The sequence below is a fragment of the Ursus maritimus genome, unplaced genomic scaffold (genome assembly GCF_017311325.1).
Source record: "Ursus maritimus isolate PB19 unplaced genomic scaffold, ASM1731132v1 scaffold_1, whole genome shotgun sequence".
In the NCBI taxonomy this organism is placed as follows: domain Eukaryota; kingdom Metazoa; phylum Chordata; class Mammalia; order Carnivora; family Ursidae; genus Ursus; species Ursus maritimus.
In genome coordinates, this window is record NW_024423343.1 from 55,165,420 (window position 1) to 55,187,337 (window position 21,918).

Below are 21,918 nucleotides of genomic sequence, written 5' to 3' on the forward strand. Positions count from 1 at the left end.
GCATTCTCCTCATCATTAATGCATGGGCATGGTCATCCAGCCTTCAGAACCTGCCTGAAAGAGGTAACCCATCCCCCCCATCCTTTCAAGGGCACTGTCTTTGGACTTCTAGTAATGCATTTATAAATATTTGCATTGGATATCTATGGGTAGGTTTTCTGCTATTAACATCCTCACATCCAGTAGTACCTAAGTGAACATAGACTTAAGCAGGAAACACACAGCACCCTCTGAAGCAGGCCATTTGTATCCCTTGAAAAGGTTCCGATGACCTTGGATGTTTTTTATTAAAGGAATTCTGTTGCCATCTGTCAGCAAAAGTCATATTCCTTCTAGAAACAGTGTGCTCTAACTTTGCTGGAGGGAACCACAGCAGTATCCAAGGTCCATTAAAATGCTCTATTTCCCTGTCCACCCCCAGATGCCCGAAGAATCAGGAAACACCAGGGAAGCAGAGGACACAAGCTTGGATGTGAAATAGCAACATCTTATGCACTGAAGAATAATAAAACAATGTTTTTAATTACGAAAGAAAATATGTAAGAAAATGTGCAGCAAATTTTGGGGCGGTTCCAAGCTAGAACACTTTACATTTATCTGTACATACGGAACTGAACAGAGATTGCTCCCTTCTAAAATTTTCTAAGACATGATCTCAATTGCCGATTTTTGTCTACCCACATAAAAGCGGAGCTTTATGACCCTCCTTTTCAGCCTGGGGAAGGGGGGCTGGGAGAAGACTTTGCACTTTTGAAAAGGCAGCCATATTTGCACTTTTTCCCCTGTGCAGAGGTAATCCAGGCGATGTGCTGGGCTTTGTGGAACCTCACAAAATGGCAGTCTCCGAACTGACTTTTCTCTAGAAACCATTGAGACCCACACCCTCTTTTGTGTGTTTCTAGTCCTCGCAAACAGAGAACCTAAATCACTTGGAAGGCTTGGTTCTTTCATTCAGTGTTAACATTGGAGGGTCCTATTTTTCTCTAAACGGTTTACAGACCTCTCTAAGCAGACTCTAAGTAATCCAGGGCCAAAAAGCATCGCCTAGATTTTCAAAGGATTCTCTGAAGGTTTATGCACATTTCTGCAGCAAAAATGTTTGCTCCCTTAGCTGCAACCCTCCGATGTTTACAGATTTGAGCCAGTTAGAAGGGTATCTTCTGTGCTTGTCACCTTGAGTTTGTCTGCATAAAACACCATGATGGGGGTTTCTAGCCACTAAAAGAAGGTGGTGTGTGTGTGACGGGGGGGGGGTGTAATTCCCAAGCTCTTTATTTGAAGGCAGATCTATGATTTTCCCAGCTACAAAAAGAAACATATATACCTACATTTATTTATGACCAACACTTTCTGCAATGTGTAATCTATGTGTAAGTACAAATACACCAAATATATACCCAGAATACCAAATTTGTAGATGAACAAATACTCTGCAATGCACCAGGTATTACAACAGAGTTTTCTGTACAAGAGCTCCAGTTTTACTATAGGTTGGGGGCGATGAGTCAAGAAGGTACAACGCTTCCACAGCAACACAGAATATAGAGGAAATAAGCACATTGCTACCTCCCCTTCATTTCTTGATTTCCACATCCATTCATGCACCACCAGGTCCCCTGAGTCTTGCCCCAAATCAGTGGCTCTAAAACTGGAATTTAGGGAGCAGTTTTCAGTGGGAGACAGCGAATTTTGCTAATAGAGGAATCACTTAAATGGAAGGCAGCTGGAGTTTAGCCAGTAAGAACCTCCAGCTAGCTTGCGGCTACCACCGCCACCGCCATTGCCACTTCTACCACCACCTCCACCAACCCCCACCGCCACCACCACCACCCCACAGGCTGTTCCCTAGCCATGCTTTCAGGCGCTTGGCATCTTTGCTCTGTAGAAGCCAACGGCAGTGTCTCAAGCAGCACACGGAGCAGAACGTTTCCAAATCCAGCATGCACAATTGCAGCTGTTTCCTCTAGTGCAAATGTTTCTTAAGCCGCAGGCCACCGTGACTTAAAATTGTCTTTCCTGGCTCAGGTCAGCGAATGCCACAGCCACAGCCTCTTCCCTGGATAGAAAGCTAGGTGGTGGGGCGCCTGGGTGGCACAGCAGTTAAGCGTCTGCCTTCGGCTCAGGGCGTGATCCTGGCGTTATGGGATCGAGCCCCACATCAGGCTCCTCCGCTATGAGCCTGCTTCTTCCTCTCCCACTCCCCCTGCTTGTGTTCTCTCTCTCGCTGGCTGTCTCTCTCTCTGTCAAATAAATAAATAAAATCTTTAATAAAAAAAAAAAAGAAAGCTAGGTGGTGTTTCACTTCTGGCCCCACCAGTGCCAACATTTCCCAGGTCCTTGAAGTGGCAGGCAAATAGCCTACCAATGCCTAGGGGCTGATTCAGGCCTAAGACAGATTCCATTGTCTTACCTGTGCAATAAAAACCACTCTGGAATTAAAAGGTACCTCTTTAAAAATAAAAGCATCTAGGAAAAGCAAAGAGCTCTTCAATGTCTACCTGATGAGATGCATTCCATTTTGGGGGGAGAAATATTAGTTTACTTGAATTTCTCTACTCCCCCTCTTCCCCCTCCTTTTCCCTCATAAAATGGCAGCTGCAGGAGCAGCCTCCAATGGAAAATGGATATCTCGTTAATAACGGATCCCAAACCCCAGCATCAGCACAGGCTCAACGGAATAATCTGTGGTGTAACCTGGACTCTGGGTCTTCCCCACTGGACCCACAACTTGAGTCCTTTGCGAAGTTCAAAGCTTTCACAGTATCTTAGCAAGGTTATTTAGAGCAAGACGCAGCTAGGATAGCCTAGCCAGCCAGCCCTCTCTGTAATGAAAAAAAGACCCCTCCCCTGCATTTATTTATTTTTACAACGCAGTGCTTGGAACCCCCACTCCTTTTTTTTTTTTTTAATCAAATAGAAACTTTAGTGAAACGTTGCCTTCTAGTAGCCCAGGTGGTGGTTCCTGACTCAGGGAAAGGGTTATGTGCGGCGCTCAAACACACTAGCTCTAGAAAAGATTCATTTCTTTATTAAGGAGCTAGCTATGTTCTGGAGCGGTTGTTTACACTCAGATTTTTCTGCATTTGCTCTCAGGGCTTGTTTCAATAGGTGAGGCCTTCCTGGAGAACAGCAGAGGACGTACCAACCGACATCTGAGACGCACACAGTTGGCTCAAAATGGGCGTGCAAACAGAGCGAAGGGAATACAAATAAATATGGCACCTATTTAAAAAACGGAATCACAGCAGCGGCCACAGCATAGAGACCTAGCGATTTCAGGCGATACCAAGCGCAGTTCAAAACGAAAGCAAGCTGAGAAATGAGAGGCATTCCACAAGGCGACTTGCCAGAGTGAAAAGTTAATGAGTGAAAATCTTATAATTGGCTTTTCAAGTATTCATTCACTTTAGATGATGAAATTGTCATAATTTGTATAGACTATAGAAAATTGTTAAGCGTCAACTATGACATTTTCCTGAAACTTTTGTCATTGGCCCAACATTTTCCCCAAGTTTAAGGAAGCTGCAGAGCTGGACTACACATTACACTCTTCAGCTAACATGTGCTTTATGAATATTTGGCCCAGACTTTTCCCAGAGATATTACATTTACAAAATACTCAAAGAAACCTTTTAGGAGTAAACAAAAGGCACCCGAACCATTCATGATAAAAGCAGAAAAAGAAAACATAAATAATACATTTTAATCAAATGACATAAAGTAAATATTCTGCAGGCATAATTTTTAAAAAATTAATAGATCTCTTTTAATTTACTCACCATAAAGAAATGATTTTAAGTGTTCAAGTGCACTTGTTTGATTAATAAAGCATTTATATTCAATTATTTAGTGCTAATCATTAGGAAGTTTATGTTGTTGAGGCAAATCATCAGCTCAGACATTAAAAACTACCATTATAAAAATATAGCAACAAGGTCAGTATCAAATTACCCTTACATAGGACAGCTCAAGGGCTGCTTCTATGCAATACTAAAAACTTTTAACACTCAAACCCCTCTCAAAGCGCAGTAACCTCAAGAGCAGTGACATGAAGGTAGCTTGAAATACAGGTAAAGTCCTTTCCAACAAAGAAAATAGATGGTGTCCAACAGCATGTGTTGATCATTAGTTTTAATAGTCTGTGCTAAAATTTTAAAGGTAGAAGTTAATTTGTCAGGCCTTCAGCTCTGTCTTCCTCCAGCTCTTGGGCTTCCTTTTTGGTTTCCCCATCCTTTGCCTCCTGTCGGGAAATTGGGAATTTGTCCTTGTTGTTCTCTTTTTTCCATTTCATTCTCCTGTTCTGGAACCAGATTTTTACCTGTCTCTCCGTGAGGGCTAGGGCGTGGGAAACCTCAATTCTTCTCTTCCTGGTCAGATAAGGGTTAAACAGGAATTCTTTTTCCAGCTCTAGGGTTTGGAAACGACTGTAGGTTTGTCTTCCTCTTCGTCTACCAGGAGCTGCTGATTTAAAAAAAAAAAAAAAAAAAGGAAAACAAGCGTTTTAGAAATGTAATGGTGCCTCTGCAGGTTGCTGGAGCTTTCTGGAACGGGTCTAAGGGATGAAATATACACAGGTCTCTTTAGCTCTCAGATAGATAGATAGATAGATAGATAGATAGATAGATAGATAGATAGATAGATAGGATATGCAGGCTAGAGGTACAGAGGGAAGGTCTTCACAATTACTCTGTCCCCATTATCTTTACGCGGTTTCTACTTTACGAAAAAAAAAGTATTACTTTATGAATAAGACCCACTATAGCTACACAAGAAGGAAAAGGAGAGGGAGAGGAAAAGGTAGTTTTAAAGCTAGAACGTGAGATGAAAGCAAATTTCTCCCCCTCTCCCCGCATTAAAAAAAAAAAAAATGCATCCCAACCTTGTGGTCTCATCCAGGGAAACATTTGAGAAGGAGACGAGCTCTGATTTAAGTGGTCTGGGTCCTCGCCAATATTACCACTGGACGATTTACAGTCAGGATATTGTACCAGCTCGGCCTCTTGCTGGGTCGTAAAAATCGGCTGTCTCTGTAAGTTATCGTATCCGTAAAACTTCGCGGGCTCCCCGTGACAGGCAATCCCGCCGCAGGGGGGAGGCGGCGGCGGAGGCGGAGGATGCGGAGGAGGAGGGGGGGCGGCCTGGTAGGCTGCGGCCGGGCTGCCCCCGCCGGGGTGGAAGTAGTCCTGGCCGGGGCCCGGGCCGCCCCCACCACCGCAACCCGGACCGGCGGGCGGCGGCGACGGATGCGGGTGCGCGTGCGCCTGCGGGGGCGCGTGCGGGAAGCCGGCGGCGCTGTTGCCATAGAGCTGCAGGGCGGCGGCGGCGGCGTGGCGGCTGCCGACCTCGGGCGCGAAGTGACAGTCGTAGTAAGTGGGATTGATGGCCTCGCCCGCCGCGGCCGCCGCCGCCGCCGCCGCCGCTGCGGCCGCCGCCGCCTTGTACTTGGAGTACAGCGGGTTCACGAAGTAAGAGCTCATCGGAGCGGCGGCGGCAGTGGCCAGGGGCCGAGGTACGGCGGCCCCGGGCGGGCGGTGCAGAGCAGGCAGGGAGCGCGCCTCAGCGCGGCCGCACTGCCGCGGGGGCCTCTGGGGCGGCTGCTCGCGCCGCCGGGGCCGCGGGGCTACGTTGTGCTGCCACCCGCCCGCGCGCGCGTCGCCTTTGAGGCCCGGCAGCCGCGGGCACTTGGCTACTGGGCGCTCATGCCCGGCTCTCGCGCCCGCCGCCTCAGCCTCGCACCGCCTCCCTCGCGGGTCGCGGGGCCTCGCCCAGCCCCCGCGCTCACCGCCCGCCCGGCCTCTCCCGGCGCGCGCCGGCTCGGCCGCAATATAATCGCCGACGCCCCGGGTGACCTGCCCCGCTGCCTCCACTGTTTCCTCTCAGGCACCAGGCGGCCCTGAGCGCACCGGGACAAGAAAAAAAAGTGCGCCCGGCCCACAGGGACACTCTTTGGCTTCGGTTTACAAACCTCCGCTGTGGAGGGAAGAGAAAAAAACACCCTCTACCCGCCACCACCTCTCACCTCGGCCCCCCCCGCGGCCCCCTCCCACCGCTCTCGCCGCCGCCGCCGAGGCTGCCGCCCCGGTGCGCCCAGGCGAGGCATTTTCGCACCACGCCACTGTGTGGAGAAGATGGGGGCGAGATAACCGCGCGGAGGGATCCGCGCGGAGGCGACACCGTTGCTCCCGACGGGACTCCTCACGCTGGCCGGGAGATGCCTCCGCCGGCCTTAAAGGGGGCCCATAAAGCCGCACTGCCAAGGGCTCGACTTGCCCCCCGGGGCCCAGGGAATCTGGCTCGCGGCTGGCGTGGCGGGGGCGCGAGAGAACCTTACACTTGGGGGGAGGCAGGGAGGCCACTCCCAGGAGGCTATGGAAGCAAATGACCCTCCCCTGGCCCCAAGAGCAGCCCCTCAGAGGTTGGCCGTGGCTTTTGCGCTTCTGAACATGCGGGCGCAGCCCAGGGAACAAGGGCCAAGTAGTGTAGACAGACTGGACCGCATACATTTGGGTTGGGTCCTGGGTGGTTTGATTAAAGGCCATAAGGGTGATCCCCAAGCCAGGCATTATCAAAGCGAATCTAGGCCCTTCTTTTCCGGGCTGGCAGGCCTTCTGAAATGAGATGTACATTTACCCTTGACGCACTGCACGCCTGGCTGAGGCTCCCAGGTTAATTGATATTTAATGGAAATCATGCCCATGAATATAGTTTCCATCATTTCACCCTTGATAGACGTCAGCACCAGGGGCAGGGGAAAAGAAGAATGTGGGGGCGGCGGGGGGGCAGATTAACATTGCTGAGGGAGTAAATAGAAAAGCGACAGAAATGTTCCAAGGCGGGAAGGAGAACTCACGCTGGGGTGGGTAGTATTTCCTCGAGCAGGACGCGCGGCTCCCGGGTCTCAGCCCCGGCACCGAGCGGACCAGGGCAGGCGGTGGCCCCGGGCGGAGCACGGGGGGCCGACGCCTGCGAGTCCCCACTTCGAGCCTCCGGGCGGGTGTTCGGATCGCGCCGGTTCGAAGCAGCTGAAGGCGGCGCCCATCGTCTGCTAATGATTCTAGTTCATCTGCCAAGCCTGTGAACTTACTGCTGAGAGCGGGCGCTGGACTCAGCTTAAAAAGTTACTAATTTTTCCAAAAGAAAGAGAAGGCCCATCCTAGCTTGAGCGATGAGGAAGAGAAACGTCCCGTGTCATGTGGGCAAGTCGAGTGTGAATCGGCAAAATATTCCTGATTTTAGAAGCCCGCTCGCCGTTACACCACCGTCTTCTCTCCCTCAGACCTTTTTTTTTTCTCCTCTACTCCCGTATTAACGTCCAATGAACATAATAAGTCTATGCTGAGTGCGTTTTCCCTTGCCTACTCGGCCTTTTTCATGGGCTTTTTAGATGACCGGGCCCCTTTTCCTGAGGGATAATCCATTGTTGCGAGAGCACCAGGCCCATTCCAGCCTTGAGAACCGATCGCGGAAACATGCCCCGAACCCACGGAGGGCGCTCCCGTTAAAGCTAAAACACACCACCCCGGCATTTCACGCCTAATGCAAATACCTAAAAACCCGAGACGGCCCCCAAAGGCGCAGCGAGCGAGTCATTTCAACTACCCCCCACTCTTTGTGGGTTGGTCCAGTCTCTGAGTGCGATCCTGAGGTCAGTCCGTGTGGACTGAATCATATTTCGCAAATAGAGAAAATGAGATCGACAAGGAAAGGCATAACAAGATAATGTCTAACACTCTTTCAATTGTTTCTACAGGGAATGGCTGGAAACGGTCAAGGTAAATGACTGTTAATGAATTTCCAGATGATAAAAGCATGCTTTATTTTTTAAATTAGTAGGGAGTAGAGGATACTGGGGGCGGGAGGGGGGGCGGGGTTGTTGTTGTTCTCTGCCGGATATCGCCAGGTAAAACTTCCTTGAAATCCGAAGGCGGACAAACCGATTCCGATAGTTAACGATTTGTACTTCAGTCTTGCAAATACCCAATTAAAAGAGAATTATTCTCAATAAAGCCTTGGAACCAACTTTGTAATTGTGGCTTTTTAAATTTCAGTGTTTGGCTTGTGCGCTTCTAAGTATTTAAACTCTGGATCAATGAGTGGGTTTTGGAACAGAATGGGGGAAAAGAAGAGTGAACCCAGATCTCAATAATACAAGGCACCTTCCAGAACTGTGTGATTTCTGGGGGGCAGAAAAGAAACACAAATACTACGAAATTCATTTCTACACATTCTGGCCTAATTAACAAAGCATTACAACACAACATTTCCTCTTGGGACAAAACACTTAGTTCCCCTTCGCCCCCACCCCAAGCATTTTGTTTATAATTTGAATGGGAAAAGAGCGCGATTAACTTTGTAAATAAAGATCTATGCTTTTTACACGTTTGTTTTGATAGAATGCATTAACTTAACCATAACATTTTATAGTTTCAGCTGTGCCATAGTCCAAATTTTCTGAAATCCTGACTAATCCAAAATTTTATACCTAACAAACACGCCCGGAGAATTTAATAGTGTACACTGAGCCTTTCTGGTTAAACTTATCCTAATTTAGAATTAAAAATAAGATTGTAAATATCTTAAATCAAAACCTTCCTCGCCGCAACGCCAGCTTTATGAGATCACAAAGTGGAGCAACAGCGCCCTCTAGTGGCAAAATGCCGCCTCCAGTAGACTGAGTTTAACTTCCCTTTATTCGACTCAGACCAGTTCTAATCTTGTTCTTTATTTTGACTGGGGCTTGGATCGCTGACACTAATAATGCTTCATCCCTTTGATTGTCAACAAGTCAAGTGCAGCAACCGGGGGCTCCTGAATGCCAAAGATATTTGTACTCCCGAGAGCTTCCAATAGTGTCTTTTTCAAAAGCTTCCAGCCTTTCTTTTGCCAGACACAGTAGGTCCCCATTCCCTAATCGCCCACAACTACAGAACGGGCTGGATTGAACAAAAATTACAACTTTCTAAATATCAACAACAACAGGCTTCTTTGTCAGAGGAGCCAGGCACTACTAAAACAAAGAAATGATAGAAGTTCATTTTATTAATATTTTCTTTACTTAGCATTAAATCCTGAATATTTGCTATTTTAACTTTTTATTTTTAATCCTTCAGGCCCATTTCACTGGGCAATCTGGGGGCAGGGGAAGGCAGAAATAGAAACCAAATTAAAAGCTTTTTGTTGGATCTCTGAGCGGCTCTCTGGAAAGGCCCTGTTGGGCTGTTTACTGACATTTCTATACACAATAAGTGAGATTTTAAATTTATATCAAAAGTCACAGAGTGAAATAAATTGACTAAGCATTCCACTTGAATTTTTGTTAAAGCAAAGACTTTAATCAGCTTAGGTGTTTCTTTCGAGGTTAGTCTTTTTTCTCAATTTTAAAAATGTTTTCTTCTAATTCAGCTGTAACGATTACATTTTCTACAAGCAAATAGAATTTACAACAATACTTTTGCTGCAAAGTTTGGAATGGAGGGTCAGGTACTTTTATGATAGGGTATTTAAATAACTTCATTTTTTCCTGCCGACCTGCGACAATGCGGCTGGGAGACCCTCAGCTTGAGTCAATGACTCAAGATCACTAACTTCTCCCACCCACAAATAACAGGCCAATTTAAAAGAAAGAAAGAAAAGAACGAGCTAGACTGCGGCCATAGTGAAATATTATAAAGAGCCACCCACCATAGGCTAATCCTAATACCAGCCCATTTTTAAAAATCAGAAATACATCATCTCCTCTTTCCTGCCCTCCCCCATTTTTATTTCCTAGGTGCTCACACCTAACCGGGGGCTCCCAAGCCCCTGCCTTCTTGATCCAACACAGTCTTGTTTATATTTTATTGTCCAGATTTTAAGACCCAGTTTTTTCTGCATTTTTCCCTTCCTCCCACAAACACAACATCAAAATGAGATGGTTTCAAAGCGAAGCGCCGAGCCTGTCGTAAACTCATTACCTCCAGACGTCTCGCCGGCTCGATGGCTTTATGACACCTTGGCTCTTCCTGTTTTCAAAGAGCCCTAGGTATCGGGTTGGCTGCAGGGGCGGGGGTACACTGCACCTTCTGCCGGATCTGGGCCTTGGCTTTCCCTCCCAGCCCCCCTCTGCTTTTCCTTCAAGTCCCCTCTTTCATCAGGATCCCCCCAAACTCTTCGATCAACCCCTCCCTTCACCCAGCCCAGGCCACCCGGCGCCACCCACTCTCGGGCCTGCAAAGGCTGTGCTGGGCCTGAACCCTCACTTACAATGACCTTCATTTTAGCCCCTGAATGCGGCCTTCAGAGGGCCAAGCTGGGGGCTAAACACGCACTGGAATTGAGTTGGCGGGGAAGGGGCGATGAGATGGGGTGGGGGTGGCTGCGAAGGAGAGCCTTGACCATTTCGATCTGCTAAGGTCACTTTGGGGCTCTTGTATGGAGGGCGGAAGCTCACAGCCTAACTGGCTCAGCCCTCCCGGAACCAGCCACCCTGACGCGGTGGGGGAGTTGCTCCAGAGTGCAGAGTTGGCCTTTCCCTCCTTTAGAGAGGGGAGTGGATGGCTGGTACTCCATGAGCAGAGGGAGACATGGGGTGCGATGTGCCAATGCCCCAGCGAGAGGGTGTCTGGCTTCTGGGGCCCATGGGCTCCACTGGGCACTGCTGCAAGGCTGACACTGGGCCTAGGGCCCAGAGTTCGCTGAGAAGCTGAAAGCAGGCTGGGGGAAGGACAGAGCAGCCAAGGGCCCCCCAGGGGCTGTGCTCTGACTGGGTCTGCCCACACAAAGGGAGACTCAGAGGCACGTCAGAAAGACCGCTCAGGTGGAAGGGCCCCAGATTTTTAGCAGTGTCTCTCTCCCAGGGATGGAAGAGAAGTCCTGTGGGTGTGGTATTTTGCAAAGAAAGAGACAAGAGAAAGCAGGCACACACTGTTCAGGGCCAGCGTCTGGGCTCCATTTGATCAGGTCAGCATTTATTGGTAGGAAGCGGTAACATTTACAACTGGTCCTTAGGCAGGGACCCACAGGGCCTACACCCGCGCCGACTACGCAAGCCGAGCCCTCCCCAGGAGAGAGCGGCTCCTTCAGTGCACTGAGAATACACCCCCCCCCACCCACCAGAGGCCCTGGGCTCCCCTCTCGGCCTCATTTCAGGTCCCAGTGAAGGGCCCACGGGCTCCCTGAGGAAAGGGGACTTTCGTAACTGGTAGGCAACCCGGGTGGGCCTCCCGCTGTTGTCGCTCTGCCTTCATTCTCAGAAGTGGGGTGCACTTGGCCCCTGCTTGAGCAGCACTGGGGGCTAAACTACTGCACTTTTCAGAAACATAGGGGACATTTACACAGGGGACGGCTCCTCAATCCAGCGTGCACTCACAAAATATAGCATTTCCTATGGAACCAACGGTTCAGGAAAGGGAGGGAGCGGGAAAAGGCAAAACCCCAAAGCCACTTCATTTCTCCAACACATAAGCGAGCAAATACAGAGTCCCCCAAACACCTCACAGAGACCAACCACACAGTCACTTCTACCTAAAAAGGGAAGGGGGGAGGAAATGTCCGAATAGCTGGAGAGTTTCTGGAAATCAAGCACCCACAAACAAAAACCCCACTGCCTTTGCAGCGCACAGTGGTCCCGCCGGCGCCGCGCCGGGTCAGTCTCCTTTGGGGCATTTCTCCTTGCTCATCTTTTTCATTTTCATTCTACGATTCTGGAACCAGATTTTGACCTGTCTCTCTGTGAGGTTCAGAATCCTTGCCACCTCGTAGCGCCGGTCCCGGGTGAGGTACATGTTAAAGAGGAACTCCTTCTCCAGCTCAAGCGTCTGGTATTTGGTGTAGGGACAGCGCTTTTTCCGGGTGGAGCGAGCGTGGATCCAGTTTGCTGCAGGGTTGTCTATGAAGAGGGGGGTTTGAAGAAAGGGATCGAAGGGCGGAGGGGAGGCAAGGAGAGACGACAGGGTGGGGGAGAGAGGTCGTTAAATTAATTTCACCAAGGATGGCCGCTTTTCACAACTTGGGGGGAATTATCATAAAAAGCCTTAATGCCCGCGCTCTGTTTACCGTACAAACCGCGCGCCTAGGGTAGGTGGTTATGGGAAGCTTTTTATGGATGCGTGTTGCTCGCCTAGGCTGGAGTAGGCGTCTAGACGTTTTTATAGGTTAGTAAAACTATCAGTTTTGCACATTCGAGCCTTACAGGTTTCAGCAATAAATCAGGGGGCAATTTCTTTTGCACTTACTTGGGTCAAGTTGCTGCTGCGGCGGCTGCGGATGCTGCTTCTCCTCCTCCTTCAGTGGGCAGCCTGGGCTCGGGTGGTCGCTGCAAGCCGAGGGCTCCGACGAGCCGCCTGCCCCGGACCCGGACCCGATCCCTGCCCCGGGCCCGGTTCCCCCAGCCGCCGCTGCCGCCTTGTCCCGTAGGAACGAGTTGCAGGAGAACTCGGGGCCGCCGCTCCCCTGGGACTCCCGGGCCGCGGAGCACTCAGTCCGTTTGGAAGAGGAAGACGTGGAAGTGGAGGAGGAGGTGGAGGTGGCGGCGACAGGGGTCGGGGCCCCTCCGGTTTCAGGCTTAATCCCGTAGTGGCGCCCGTTGGGTGGGCCGCTGGGGCCGGGGCTGGGACCAGGGCCCGGGCCACCTCCGCCCCCGCCGCTCCCGCCGCCGCCCGCGCCGCCCGCAAAACCGGGCAGCGGCTCCATCCAGGAGCGCATGTAGCGGCCGGGCTCGGAGGCGGCGGCGGCCAGGGGCGGCGGGGGCACGTACGGGTGGTAGAGGCCGCTCATCGCCGCCGCCGCCGGGGGCTGGGCGGGCACCGCGGACCACGAGGCGGAGAACACAGCCGATTTGGGGGCAAAACTACACGAGGCAAACTCGGCGGCGGCGGCGGCCGGGCTGTCGGCCACACCTGTGGGCCTGCCCTGCACGCCGGGCCCCGGCGGTCCAAAGCGCGCGGCGAACACCTCGTCGCCCTCATGGCCTATGAGCGAGTCCACGTAGTAGTTGCTGAGGGTGCCACTGGAGGACATTTTGAGGCGCCGTGCGCTCCCACCCAAGGTTACACTGCCCGCCGCGGCGCCGCTCCCCGCCGGCGCCCGAGCCGCCGACTAGTTCGCAGACTGCAGCTTCCACCATTGGTCGCGCGGCCCACGTGATCATATTTACCAATACCGAGAGTAAATCAGTCCGCTAAACTGGGGGCTGCTGTGATTTAAAAAAATCATCATCAACATAAGCGCCGCAATTAGAGCCCAAGAGCCCGGTCCGTGCGCCCAGCTCGGTCCGGCCTGGCTCGGACAGTCTGGCGGTGGCTGGAACCACTACGCCCGACCGTGGCCGGAGGAGGCGCTGGGGACTATTTGTTCGTCTCCTCTTGCCGCCCTCGGTCTTGCAGTTCAGACCTAGGCGCTGCCTCTCCAGCCCCTGGACTCGGAGCCAGCGGCCGCGTGTCCTGAGCGCACGGAGCGCTGGGCGAGAGGCTGGAGCAGCCCGGGGCACGCAGGGCGGGATGCGGCCCGAGGCAGGCCGGCCTTCAGAGGCGGCCCCCTGGCGCCCGAGGGGAGTTTTTTTCCCTGTGCCTCTCTCCCTACCCAAACCCACCCCTCCCTACACATACCCACACACGCTCTCTCACAGCTTGTCGTGTTGTTTAAAACAGGTGGAAGACCTCTGTAATGATATTATGCCTTTCAATAAAAATTTTATGAGGTGTATTTGATTATAGATTAATGTGTCCCTAATAAAACGGACGGATGGAGCAGCTCGGAGGGCCTCCTCCCCCTACCACACTCACACACGCCCGCGCAGCCACACACACCCCCGACGTGAGGCGAAGCACACGCCGCGGCCCGAGGGGTGAGCTGGGGCAGCCCGGCCCGCCGACTGGGTGCTGCGGCGGCCACCGCTGGGGCTTCTGAGTGCCCTCGGAATTGCTGGCAGGCTGTAGAGTAGGCAAAGCGGGGACAGTGGCGGCCAGGATGACTGTCTTCTCCGGGGCTGCTGGAAAGGCCCTGGAAGAGAACACGCCATAGGGCAGAACCCAAATGCAAGCGCAGGCCCGCTCCCGCCCACCGCCCCAAGCCTGCCTCAAGGAGGCCGGAGGGAACCGCGTCTCCCGGGGCCGGGCCGCTTCTTGGCGCTTGTTCTTGGACCACTGTCTTCCGAATTCTTTCTTTTCCCTCCAGAAGTAAGGCTGGGCAGCCTTGAATCTGAGGGAAATGCCCATTGTCACTCCCAAATCCATGGTACAAAGCCTTGGCAGCTCGGCTGGGCGCCGAGACAAAAGCAGCCCGGGAGCAGGCGGCAGAGGATCTATCCCTCACTCTACAAGTTGCTCAGAGCACCCGTGGAGGGATCCCAGCCCACCTCGAGCCCCGGAAAGGAAAGGGGTAAATGGCTACTTATGGCCTGATTGATTGCCTTTGCCAATGGCTTTCTGATTTTGTTCCAGAGGAGATGTCTTTGCCTGTAGCACCGGGTTTTCCTCTGAGACATGGCCCCCTGTCAACACCTAATGGCGCGCCCCACATCGCAGGGAGGAAACGGATAAGTTAAAATTGCCCTCCTTCTCCTGCCCAACCAATGGAGGTCTGGGCGAATCTACTCCAGTGTTTCCAACCTGGCATTGATTCCGAGCCTTCTCTCTCCCACCCCTAGGAAATGGCTCCCCTAAAGGGTTCTGTCTTGGAACTGGGGAAGGTTCTTCGTTTTCAGAAGGAAGTTTAAAACTCTGAATAAATACTGAATTTCCCAAAGACTCCCTGGAATGAGAACTGTAAGGCTCAGAGCCCCTGAATAGACAGTTTCATGGGGAGAAAAAGAAAAAATGAAAAGGATGTGTTTTGTGAAGCTACTTGAAGCTGGCGGAGACCTTTTGAAACCACAGCACAGCCTGAGAAAACGAATTCTTTGTCAATTCTTTCCTCTGGGGCCTCTTCTCCTTTCTCCCACGTAGGACCAGATAAGCCTGGACTCTATCGGTGCAGGCTGGCTGGAGTTTTCCGAGCAGTGTCGGCAGCTGGAACATTGGACTTCATGGGAAGTCACGTTCATTTGCAAAGTCCCTTTCAGTCATCTTTTGTACATTTTCTTGCCTCCCAGATACAGTGGCTCCAACCAGCATTTTATAATTAAATGGAGCATTACCTGGGGGAAAATCTTTTCAGAAAATTTTAAGAAAATTTCATGTGGGCCACTAAAAGCTAATGACTGAGCATGAAATCCTTCCACAAGGAAACCAGGGCAAAGTGGGATGGGAAAACTCACCCATCCTCGGCTTCGCTGTGGCCTGGCTTGTCCTGTGCTTGGGATAGGGGTGGGAGTAAGGGAAAGGGGGGGCAGGCAGAACTGGATCCGTTGCAGTGCTAGCTGCTGGTTGTCCTTGTTCCTGCACTGGAGGCCCAGGCAGCTTCCAGGTGGGCCGGACTGGTTTCAACCTAGCCCCTGACGATGGCACGCCAGCCAGAAATCACCAAGACCCCACTGAAAGTATTAAAAAATAACACAACCAAAACCAAAGACAGGAAAACACACAAATGGGGAGCTGTGAGGGAAAAAGCAGCGTGGGCACAGTCTTACTTACCAGGCTCTGGTTAGAGGGAAACTCACACCCATCTAGAATTCAATTGTGCTACTATCTTGGGGAGGTGGGAGGGGGAGAAGACTCCTCTTCTTCCCAACTAGGAAAACAGCACATCCAGGCTGGATTATCACTCCCCGCCCCACTGCCAAATTTTAGCACCCTAGGCCTCCTCCAGCTTCTCCCATTTTCCTTCTCCTGCTATCGCCACCCCCAACTGCCCCAAACAAGCAGTTTAACAGGAAGATAATCTCACCAAAGGCTTTCATTTCCACCGTAAGGTGTATGTCCATTTCAGAAAGCAGAGGGAGCGCACTCGTTTCCAGAGTTTATTGCATTATACATGCGACCAGAACATGCACAGAAAGGACAGGTTGCTGTTGTACTCCTACCAAACCACAGATGCACCACAAGGGAAGGCTACAAGGCATAAGTCGTCAGTATTCCATCTCACCAAGGACAATTGCTAAATTCATTTGCAAAAAGATACATTGTAATGTGCTTTTTTAGTCCCCCTCCCCCCAAAGCTTGTGGGTTTTCTTAATCTTTTTTAAATATATATGTAACTTAAGTACTTTTAAGTACTGAATGTGTTCAAAACGCCATGAGATCATGGACTAACCACACACAGACCTTTTGCGTTAGGAAAAACATGAAAAAGTCACATTGCTGGACAGATGAATGAACTGATGGATGCTGTACAGTCCCAATAAGTTAAGACCCAAATGAAAATGCGCAGTAATAGTTACCCTGCATTACGATGAAAAAATAATAAATTACACGTGCTAGTTTTTTAATATATATATACTCATAGGGATTACAGATCACTTGCAGCACGAACAGAATGACCCCAAAGTCACATTCTAGCAGGAAACAAAACAAAACAAAACAAAAAAACAAAGAGCAACGAAGGTTTTGTTTCCGCCTTCCCAGTCCTCCAGCCCTGGGCCCTGGAACGCGGTGCTCCCTCTCCGATCCTGGCCTCCGACGGGCCTGGGACCTAAGAGAAGGTGAGGTTGGCGGTCAGTTCTCGGATCCGGTTCTCTCGGCTCATCTTCTTAAGTTTCATTCGGCGGTTTTGAAACCAAATCTTGACCTGCCTGTCGGTGAGGTTAACGCTCTTACTGATCTCTAGGCGGCGCTCGCGGGTGAGGTACATATTGAACAAGAACTCTTTTTCTAATTCCAGCGTTTGGTGCTTCGTGTAAGGGCACCTCTTCTTTCTGCCACTCTTTGCAGTGAGCCAATTACTGGTTGGAGTATCAGACTTGATTTCCTCTAACAAAATTAAAGGGAGAAGAAGAAAAAAAATCAAGAATTTTTTTTTTCTCTCTCAGTCTTTTCAAATGTACCCTTGGCCATGACCCCGCTGGCAGCCAGGCCGCTTTGGGAAATGCTGGTATTAAACATTACTCATATGAGGTGGGCCCTGGAAGGGATTTGTAATTGATGCCAGATTAGTTTAAATGCCCAAAATGACACGATGGGCGGGTACTCTTGCCCTAGGTGTCAGGGTTCTCTCTCTTTTTCTCTCTCAACTTTCTGACCTGCACGAAACATTCGTACAATAGTAAACTTTCAGGATCTCCCCAGCAACATTCTAAGTGGGCAGCTCATAATTGGGCTGGAGTGGAAGAAGCAAACCACAGCCGGAACAAGACTACCAACACCATTGCTGCCTCACATCCCCAAGTCTGCCACTTCTTCCCCACTTTTCCTGCCCGGGCGGAGCCCCACAACCAGGTTTATAGTGGCCCTTCTCTTTCAAAAGATAATCAAGGAAGCGAGTACACCTTCTCCGACCTGCCTGGGCATTGTTGTACCCCTCAGAATTTCTCGCATTCTCATGCCTTCTTGTCCCCACACAAAAGCATCCCCTCCTCCCAGAAATGTGGCTTCTTACTGTGGCCCACCTCTGGACACTGGGGGAGAGGCTTAGGGCTAGGGTTTCTTCTCAAATAGCCAGAACCCCTGGCTCTTTGCCCCAGCCCAGCCCTAAGGCTGACCCTGCCGGGTGGGCCCTGCAGATTCCATTCTCCCCTTCTTCAGCTTTTGCCCTCTTTGCAAATGGATTGCAAAGCTTGCGGCACTTTCCCCAGACAAAGCCAAGGTTACTTAACCCCGCAGAGGCTGGGAGCCCTGTTCCCCAGCCCAAGCGCCAACCAGCCCATTCATTTCGTTCCCAGTGCCTCCCCCAAGCTCGCAGGATGCGGGGTGCATACACTTGAACACGACCACGGTGCCTTGGACCGCCTTAAAATCATCACTGGGTGAAAGGCAAAGCTGGGACTGCAAATCTGAGCAGGAGAAAGGAGGTTCTGGGGCCGTGTTTAGGAGCCGCAGGTCTCATTTGCTCTCTTTTGTTGCATTTCAGGTCTAGCTCAGGAAAAATAAACCCGGCAAGCCCTTCCTCTGCCCAGGCGCCATCAGCGTGGGGCCAGGACTAGCCAGGAGGGCCAGGACAGCCGGGGAGAAGCGGGGACCATCTCGAGACTGAGACTGCCCCTCTAAAAGCCAGAAGGAGCAGCACCTGCCAGTCGGCCCCGCCTCAGCTGCCCGAGCTCGACGCTGGGCACCCAGGCGCTCCCTCTCTGCCGGGTTCCCGGGCTGCACGCCCCGCTGGGGTGGCAACTTGCTCATACCGACCTTTGCTTTCCTTCTCCTGTACTTCGGGACTGGACACGGAGACCTCAGCCAGGCAGCTCCTTTCTTCCGGAAGGCCGCCCTTGGCCTCGGGGCTCCCCACCTGGGAGACTTTGGTGGGCTCTTGGCCGCTCACGGGCTCGTTCATCTTCTTTTCCATCTGCAGCTGGGCGGCCGAGAGCTGCGGCTTGGCCGCGCCGCGAGGGTTGAGCTGGAGCATGACTGTGGAGCTGCCTTCGGGGCTGTTATTGTACTCTTGGGTTTTCCCGGTGGCGTAGGTCTGACTCAGTCTAAAATATCCAGGGACAGGAACCTCGGGGTTCTCAACGGGACAGGACTCAGGGACCAGCCTCTGGTACGAAGGGACCTCAGCAGAAATGAGTTTGTTGCGCTTATCAGAATACATGCAGCAATTGGATTCTTCCTTAATGTTGGTGGTGAAGGAGCAAGTGGGGACTTGCTGTGTAACAGGTTGCTCTATTCGACAAGATCTGTTCGGGTCTGTCCAACTGTCTACTTGAGGTATATAAGGATGCACATTCATACCCATATTTTGGTGGTTCACTTCTCTTTTGGCCAGAGACGGGAGCAGTCCACAGGTTTGCATTCCATAGGTCCCCATGTCTGCGCTAGGTGGTGGCATGTACATGCTGGCGCTGCTCGAATAAAAACTGTCACTCCTGCAGGCACTGATCAAGGAATCTACTAAAAAAGTATTAGCAGCAGGAGAGCTGTTGGGAAAGGACATTTTGGGGAGGAATTTGAAGAAGAGAGATTGTGTCCTTTGTAGGCTGACATCTCTAGGAAAACATTCCCCGTGTAATTGTGGATGCCTCTGCCGACCACATGACAACCAAGCCAATGAGATTTGAAAATGGCCTTGAGCCGCAGCCTCCTCGCAGGTCACGTGCTCCAGAGCCCGGCCGGCCGGCCGCGTAAGCACGGACAACAGCGACATCTACTACGCGCCCGCGATAGTGCGCGCTGTAGACAACCGGTCCAGCACTCTCCGTCGCCCGCCAGCCTCCCCGGGGCTCGCTCAGCCCGCCGGCCCCACTCGCGTCCCCCGCTCCGGCCTCCGGGCCCCGCTGGCGGAAGGAAAGTCTCGGCCAGAGGGGCGTCCGGGAGGACACGCGCGGGGAGGGAAGCCAGAGTGCCGTGGCGCCAGCACACAGAAGCATTCCCCGCACACACCCAGGCAGAACGCGCCCGAGAGCCGGGGCACGGGCGGGGGGCGGGGGCCCGGCTGGTTAATTTTCTCCCGGGCAGCCTGGGAAGGTGAGTCGGATTCTCTGGGCTCTGAGACATCCCACCCCAGGGGTCCACAGTAAAGATCTCTCACGCAAAGACGTGGCCAAGTTATCGTGGGGAGCGGAGGCGAGAAGGGCCGCGAGGGCTAAGAGGCCAAGCAGCTGGCCGGCCCTGAGCCCGGAGGACTGGCCCGCCCTGGCGCTGTCCATTCTCTCCTCCAGCCCGAGGGAGATGCGGGATCCCGGCGCCTCGGCGCCCCGGTGGGCTATCCGAGCCTTCGGTTCTCTCGGAGGAACCACACCCCGACCTCTGCGGCCGGGCCGCTGGGAGCTTTCAGCCCGGAGACAATCCCTCGCCAGCAGTTGGCTATCCTCGAAAGCGTCCCTCCGGTTCCCAGCGGGAGAACTAAACCGAGGTTTCCCTCCCTACACACCCTGACAATAATGAGCAAAGAGGAAGGAAGGAAGGAAGAGAGAAAGAAGATAATTTTTTCAAGGAAAGGGGAAAACTCTAGCCCTCAGACGCCAGAAGTTTTAGAAAACTGACTGGGCCGAGTAGAAGAGAGAGAGAAGCAAAGGTGTCATTTGCTTCTTCTGCAAAGAAAAATATGTTTTCCTTTTATGGATTTTGTAAAAGCATTGGTTTCTGACAAGTGCAAGGTACAAAAGGTTGTGGAATTTATTAATACATATTAAGAAGAATCAGGGCGATCAATAAAATTCTCATCTACATTCTTGGGCTACTTGGTAATTTTCTTGCTTCTGAAGGTTTTTAAAGAGTTATACCCGCTGTTGCCACACACGGGAAGATATTTTATTAACAAATCAATCGAGACTTTGTAAAGGATAAGATTAATAGTTAAGATTTAGCATAATGGCGTTCGCTTTATGAATTATTGAAAATTATACTATTGATTTTTCCCCTTCGCTACTAACCAAGAAGGTCAATTTTTGTTTTAACACAAATCGTCAAATATTAAAAGCTATACTTTTGTCAGAAGTTGAGTTTTATAGTTTTGGACAATTCCTAAAATTATTTGACACTGTTTTGCTTGGGTAAGGGGAGGGAGAAAAAAAAGGAGGTGAGAGAACCTTGGTCCTCTGTTTCCTTTGGTGACGGAAAGTTCTATAAAGAGGATTTGGTCTGGGGTTGTGGTCGAGCTCATTAAAGAATAACCACCATCACCACCATGGAAATTCAGAGTTTTACGAGAAACTTCTCCAACAACTTCCTTTCTTGTTCTCTGGCTGCAGGCGGGTGAGCCGCCCTTCGGAAACCCGGCCTCGGGGAAGCAGCGGGAGCTTTAACCTTGATTTCCAAAGGCTTGCCCTGGTCGAGGGGCCAGGCCAGGGCACAGGAGCTGTCCTCGGGCTTCCCAGATCCCCTTCCCTGCATCGGAGAGAGGAAAAAGGCCCCAGAAACCCTGATTGTGAACCAGTTCTCTGTCCGGAAAGGCGTCTGTGTTTTCTTCTCCCCACACTCACCCTGTCATGCGCTGGCCTTGGATTTCAGGCCCAGAGACTGAACTTGTGAGCAAATTGGGTTTCCGCCTCAGCAGAACATTTCTTTGGAGCCCAATGCTCATTAAAGCGCCTCAGCATTCTGGGGGGGAACTACGAGTCTGCTCACTCCTTTACAAAAACCTTTTCCAACAAACCCTCTGTCCCCCCTCCCCAAAAGGAATCTCCCCTGGCCTGGTGGAAACAGGCACTGAACATTATTTTCGGCCTTGGGACCACTTTGCCTGTCCCCTCGAAGTGCCCTCGCCCAAACAATAACCCCTTTTAAAAAACTCCGCGGTGGCAATGAGACAGACCTTTTAAACCTTTACGCAGCTGTTCAAATACAACATCATTGTCAGGTTAAAAGCCTGACGCCTCTAACTGCTCCGGCTGCGGGATGCCGGCGGCGAAGCCCGAGTTTAAACATTACCTTTCCGTAGGGGTGGCTGTTTTTAAGCTTGAGGATGGGTGAGGGGGGGGGCGTGAGGAAGGCAGGAAAAAAAAAATCCAACTTTCGACTCTAGTCTGCTACCGCTCCTGTTCAAAGCTAACAGCCACGGACCAGCACCCCAAAAATTGTTTTATCCGAAGGTGGAGATCATGATCCCGGCCAGTTAAGCGTGCCCAGGGCTGGACAAAGTGCCCGCTGCACGCGCTCTCGGCAGGCGCCCTGACGCCACCCTGGCGCTCCAGGACTGTCGTCCCTTTGCATCTCAGCCAAGGGAACTGCCTGGAACTCGGTTGTCCAATTCTCCCTACCCCACTCGTGAGGCAAGACTGTTCAATCTAATCGGGAATTTTATGCCCATCAAATGCCCTTTCATAATCTTTATTTATACATGAAGAAAACATTCAGGCTAAAACCCAGCAATTCCTCGCGGAGCGAGTAGGTCTTCGGTGAGCCAGCACAAGCAGGATCTGCCTTCCGAATTTGGGGGCCTTTCTGTTTCAACTCTCAGGGGCTTCAGGCTCTAAGT

At 51.5% G+C, this 21,918-nt stretch overlaps 3 protein-coding genes across 5 annotated transcripts; all 3 read right to left on the reverse strand.

Annotated features, from left to right (window-relative positions):
• Positions 1-3,012: 3,012 nt before the first annotated feature.
• Positions 3,013-7,791, reverse strand: HOXD8 (homeobox D8). Of its 3 annotated transcripts, XM_008687168.2 has the most exons (3): positions 6,851-7,791; positions 4,880-5,027; positions 3,013-4,461 (listed from the first exon to the last, which is right to left on the reverse strand). In XM_008687168.2, exons 2-3 carry the CDS (start codon positions 4,902-4,904, stop codon positions 4,166-4,168), a joined length of 321 nt encoding a protein of 106 aa, XP_008685390.1. In that variant the 5' UTR covers positions 4,905-5,027; positions 6,851-7,791; the 3' UTR covers positions 3,013-4,165. The 3 variants fall into 3 exon arrangements, with proteins under 3 accessions (XP_008685390.1, XP_040499506.1, XP_040499503.1); XM_040643572.1 differs by lacking the exon at positions 6,851-7,791 and having other exon boundaries at positions 3,013-4,458; positions 4,880-6,021; XM_040643569.1 differs by lacking the exon at positions 6,851-7,791 and having other exon boundaries at positions 4,880-6,021.
• A 3,109-nt stretch (positions 7,792-10,900) lies between these two features.
• Positions 10,901-13,181, reverse strand: HOXD9 (homeobox D9). Its single transcript, XM_008687518.2, has 2 exons — positions 12,213-13,181; positions 10,901-11,866 (listed from the first exon to the last, which is right to left on the reverse strand). Exons 1-2 carry the CDS (start codon positions 12,994-12,996, stop codon positions 11,625-11,627), a joined length of 1,026 nt encoding a protein of 341 aa, XP_008685740.2. The 5' UTR covers positions 12,997-13,181; the 3' UTR covers positions 10,901-11,624.
• Positions 13,182-16,152: 2,971 nt separating this feature from the next.
• HOXD10 (homeobox D10) lies at positions 16,153-19,037 on the reverse strand. Its single transcript, XM_008687167.2, has 2 exons — positions 18,192-19,037; positions 16,153-16,823 (listed from the first exon to the last, which is right to left on the reverse strand). The coding sequence occupies exons 1-2, from the start codon at positions 18,934-18,936 to the stop codon at positions 16,546-16,548; spliced, it is 1,023 nt and encodes a 340-aa protein (XP_008685389.1). The 5' UTR covers positions 18,937-19,037; the 3' UTR covers positions 16,153-16,545.
• Between the last annotated feature and the right edge of the window lie 2,881 nt (positions 19,038-21,918).

Bases quoted from the DNA above. Each gene is read 5' to 3' on its own strand.
- HOXD8 (XM_040643569.1), bottom strand. From the start codon at position 5,477: ATGAGCTCTTACTTCGTGAACCCGCTGTACTCCAAGTACAAGGCGGCG. The intron at 4,462-4,879 runs GTTGGGATGCAT...TTTTTAAATCAG, and splicing joins TCCCTGGATGAGACCACAAG to CAGCTCCTGGTAGACGAAGA.
- HOXD10 (XM_008687167.2), bottom strand. From the start codon at position 18,936: ATGTCCTTTCCCAACAGCTCTCCTGCTGCTAATACTTTTTTAGTAGAT. The intron at 16,824-18,191 runs GTCGGTATGAGC...TAATTTTGTTAG, and splicing joins ACAGGAGAAGGAAAGCAAAG to AGGAAATCAAGTCTGATACT.
- HOXD9 (XM_008687518.2), bottom strand. From the start codon at position 12,996: ATGTCCTCCAGTGGCACCCTCAGCAACTACTACGTGGACTCGCTCATA. The intron at 11,867-12,212 runs GTAAGTGCAAAA...CCCTCTTCATAG, and splicing joins GCAGCAGCAACTTGACCCAA to ACAACCCTGCAGCAAACTGG.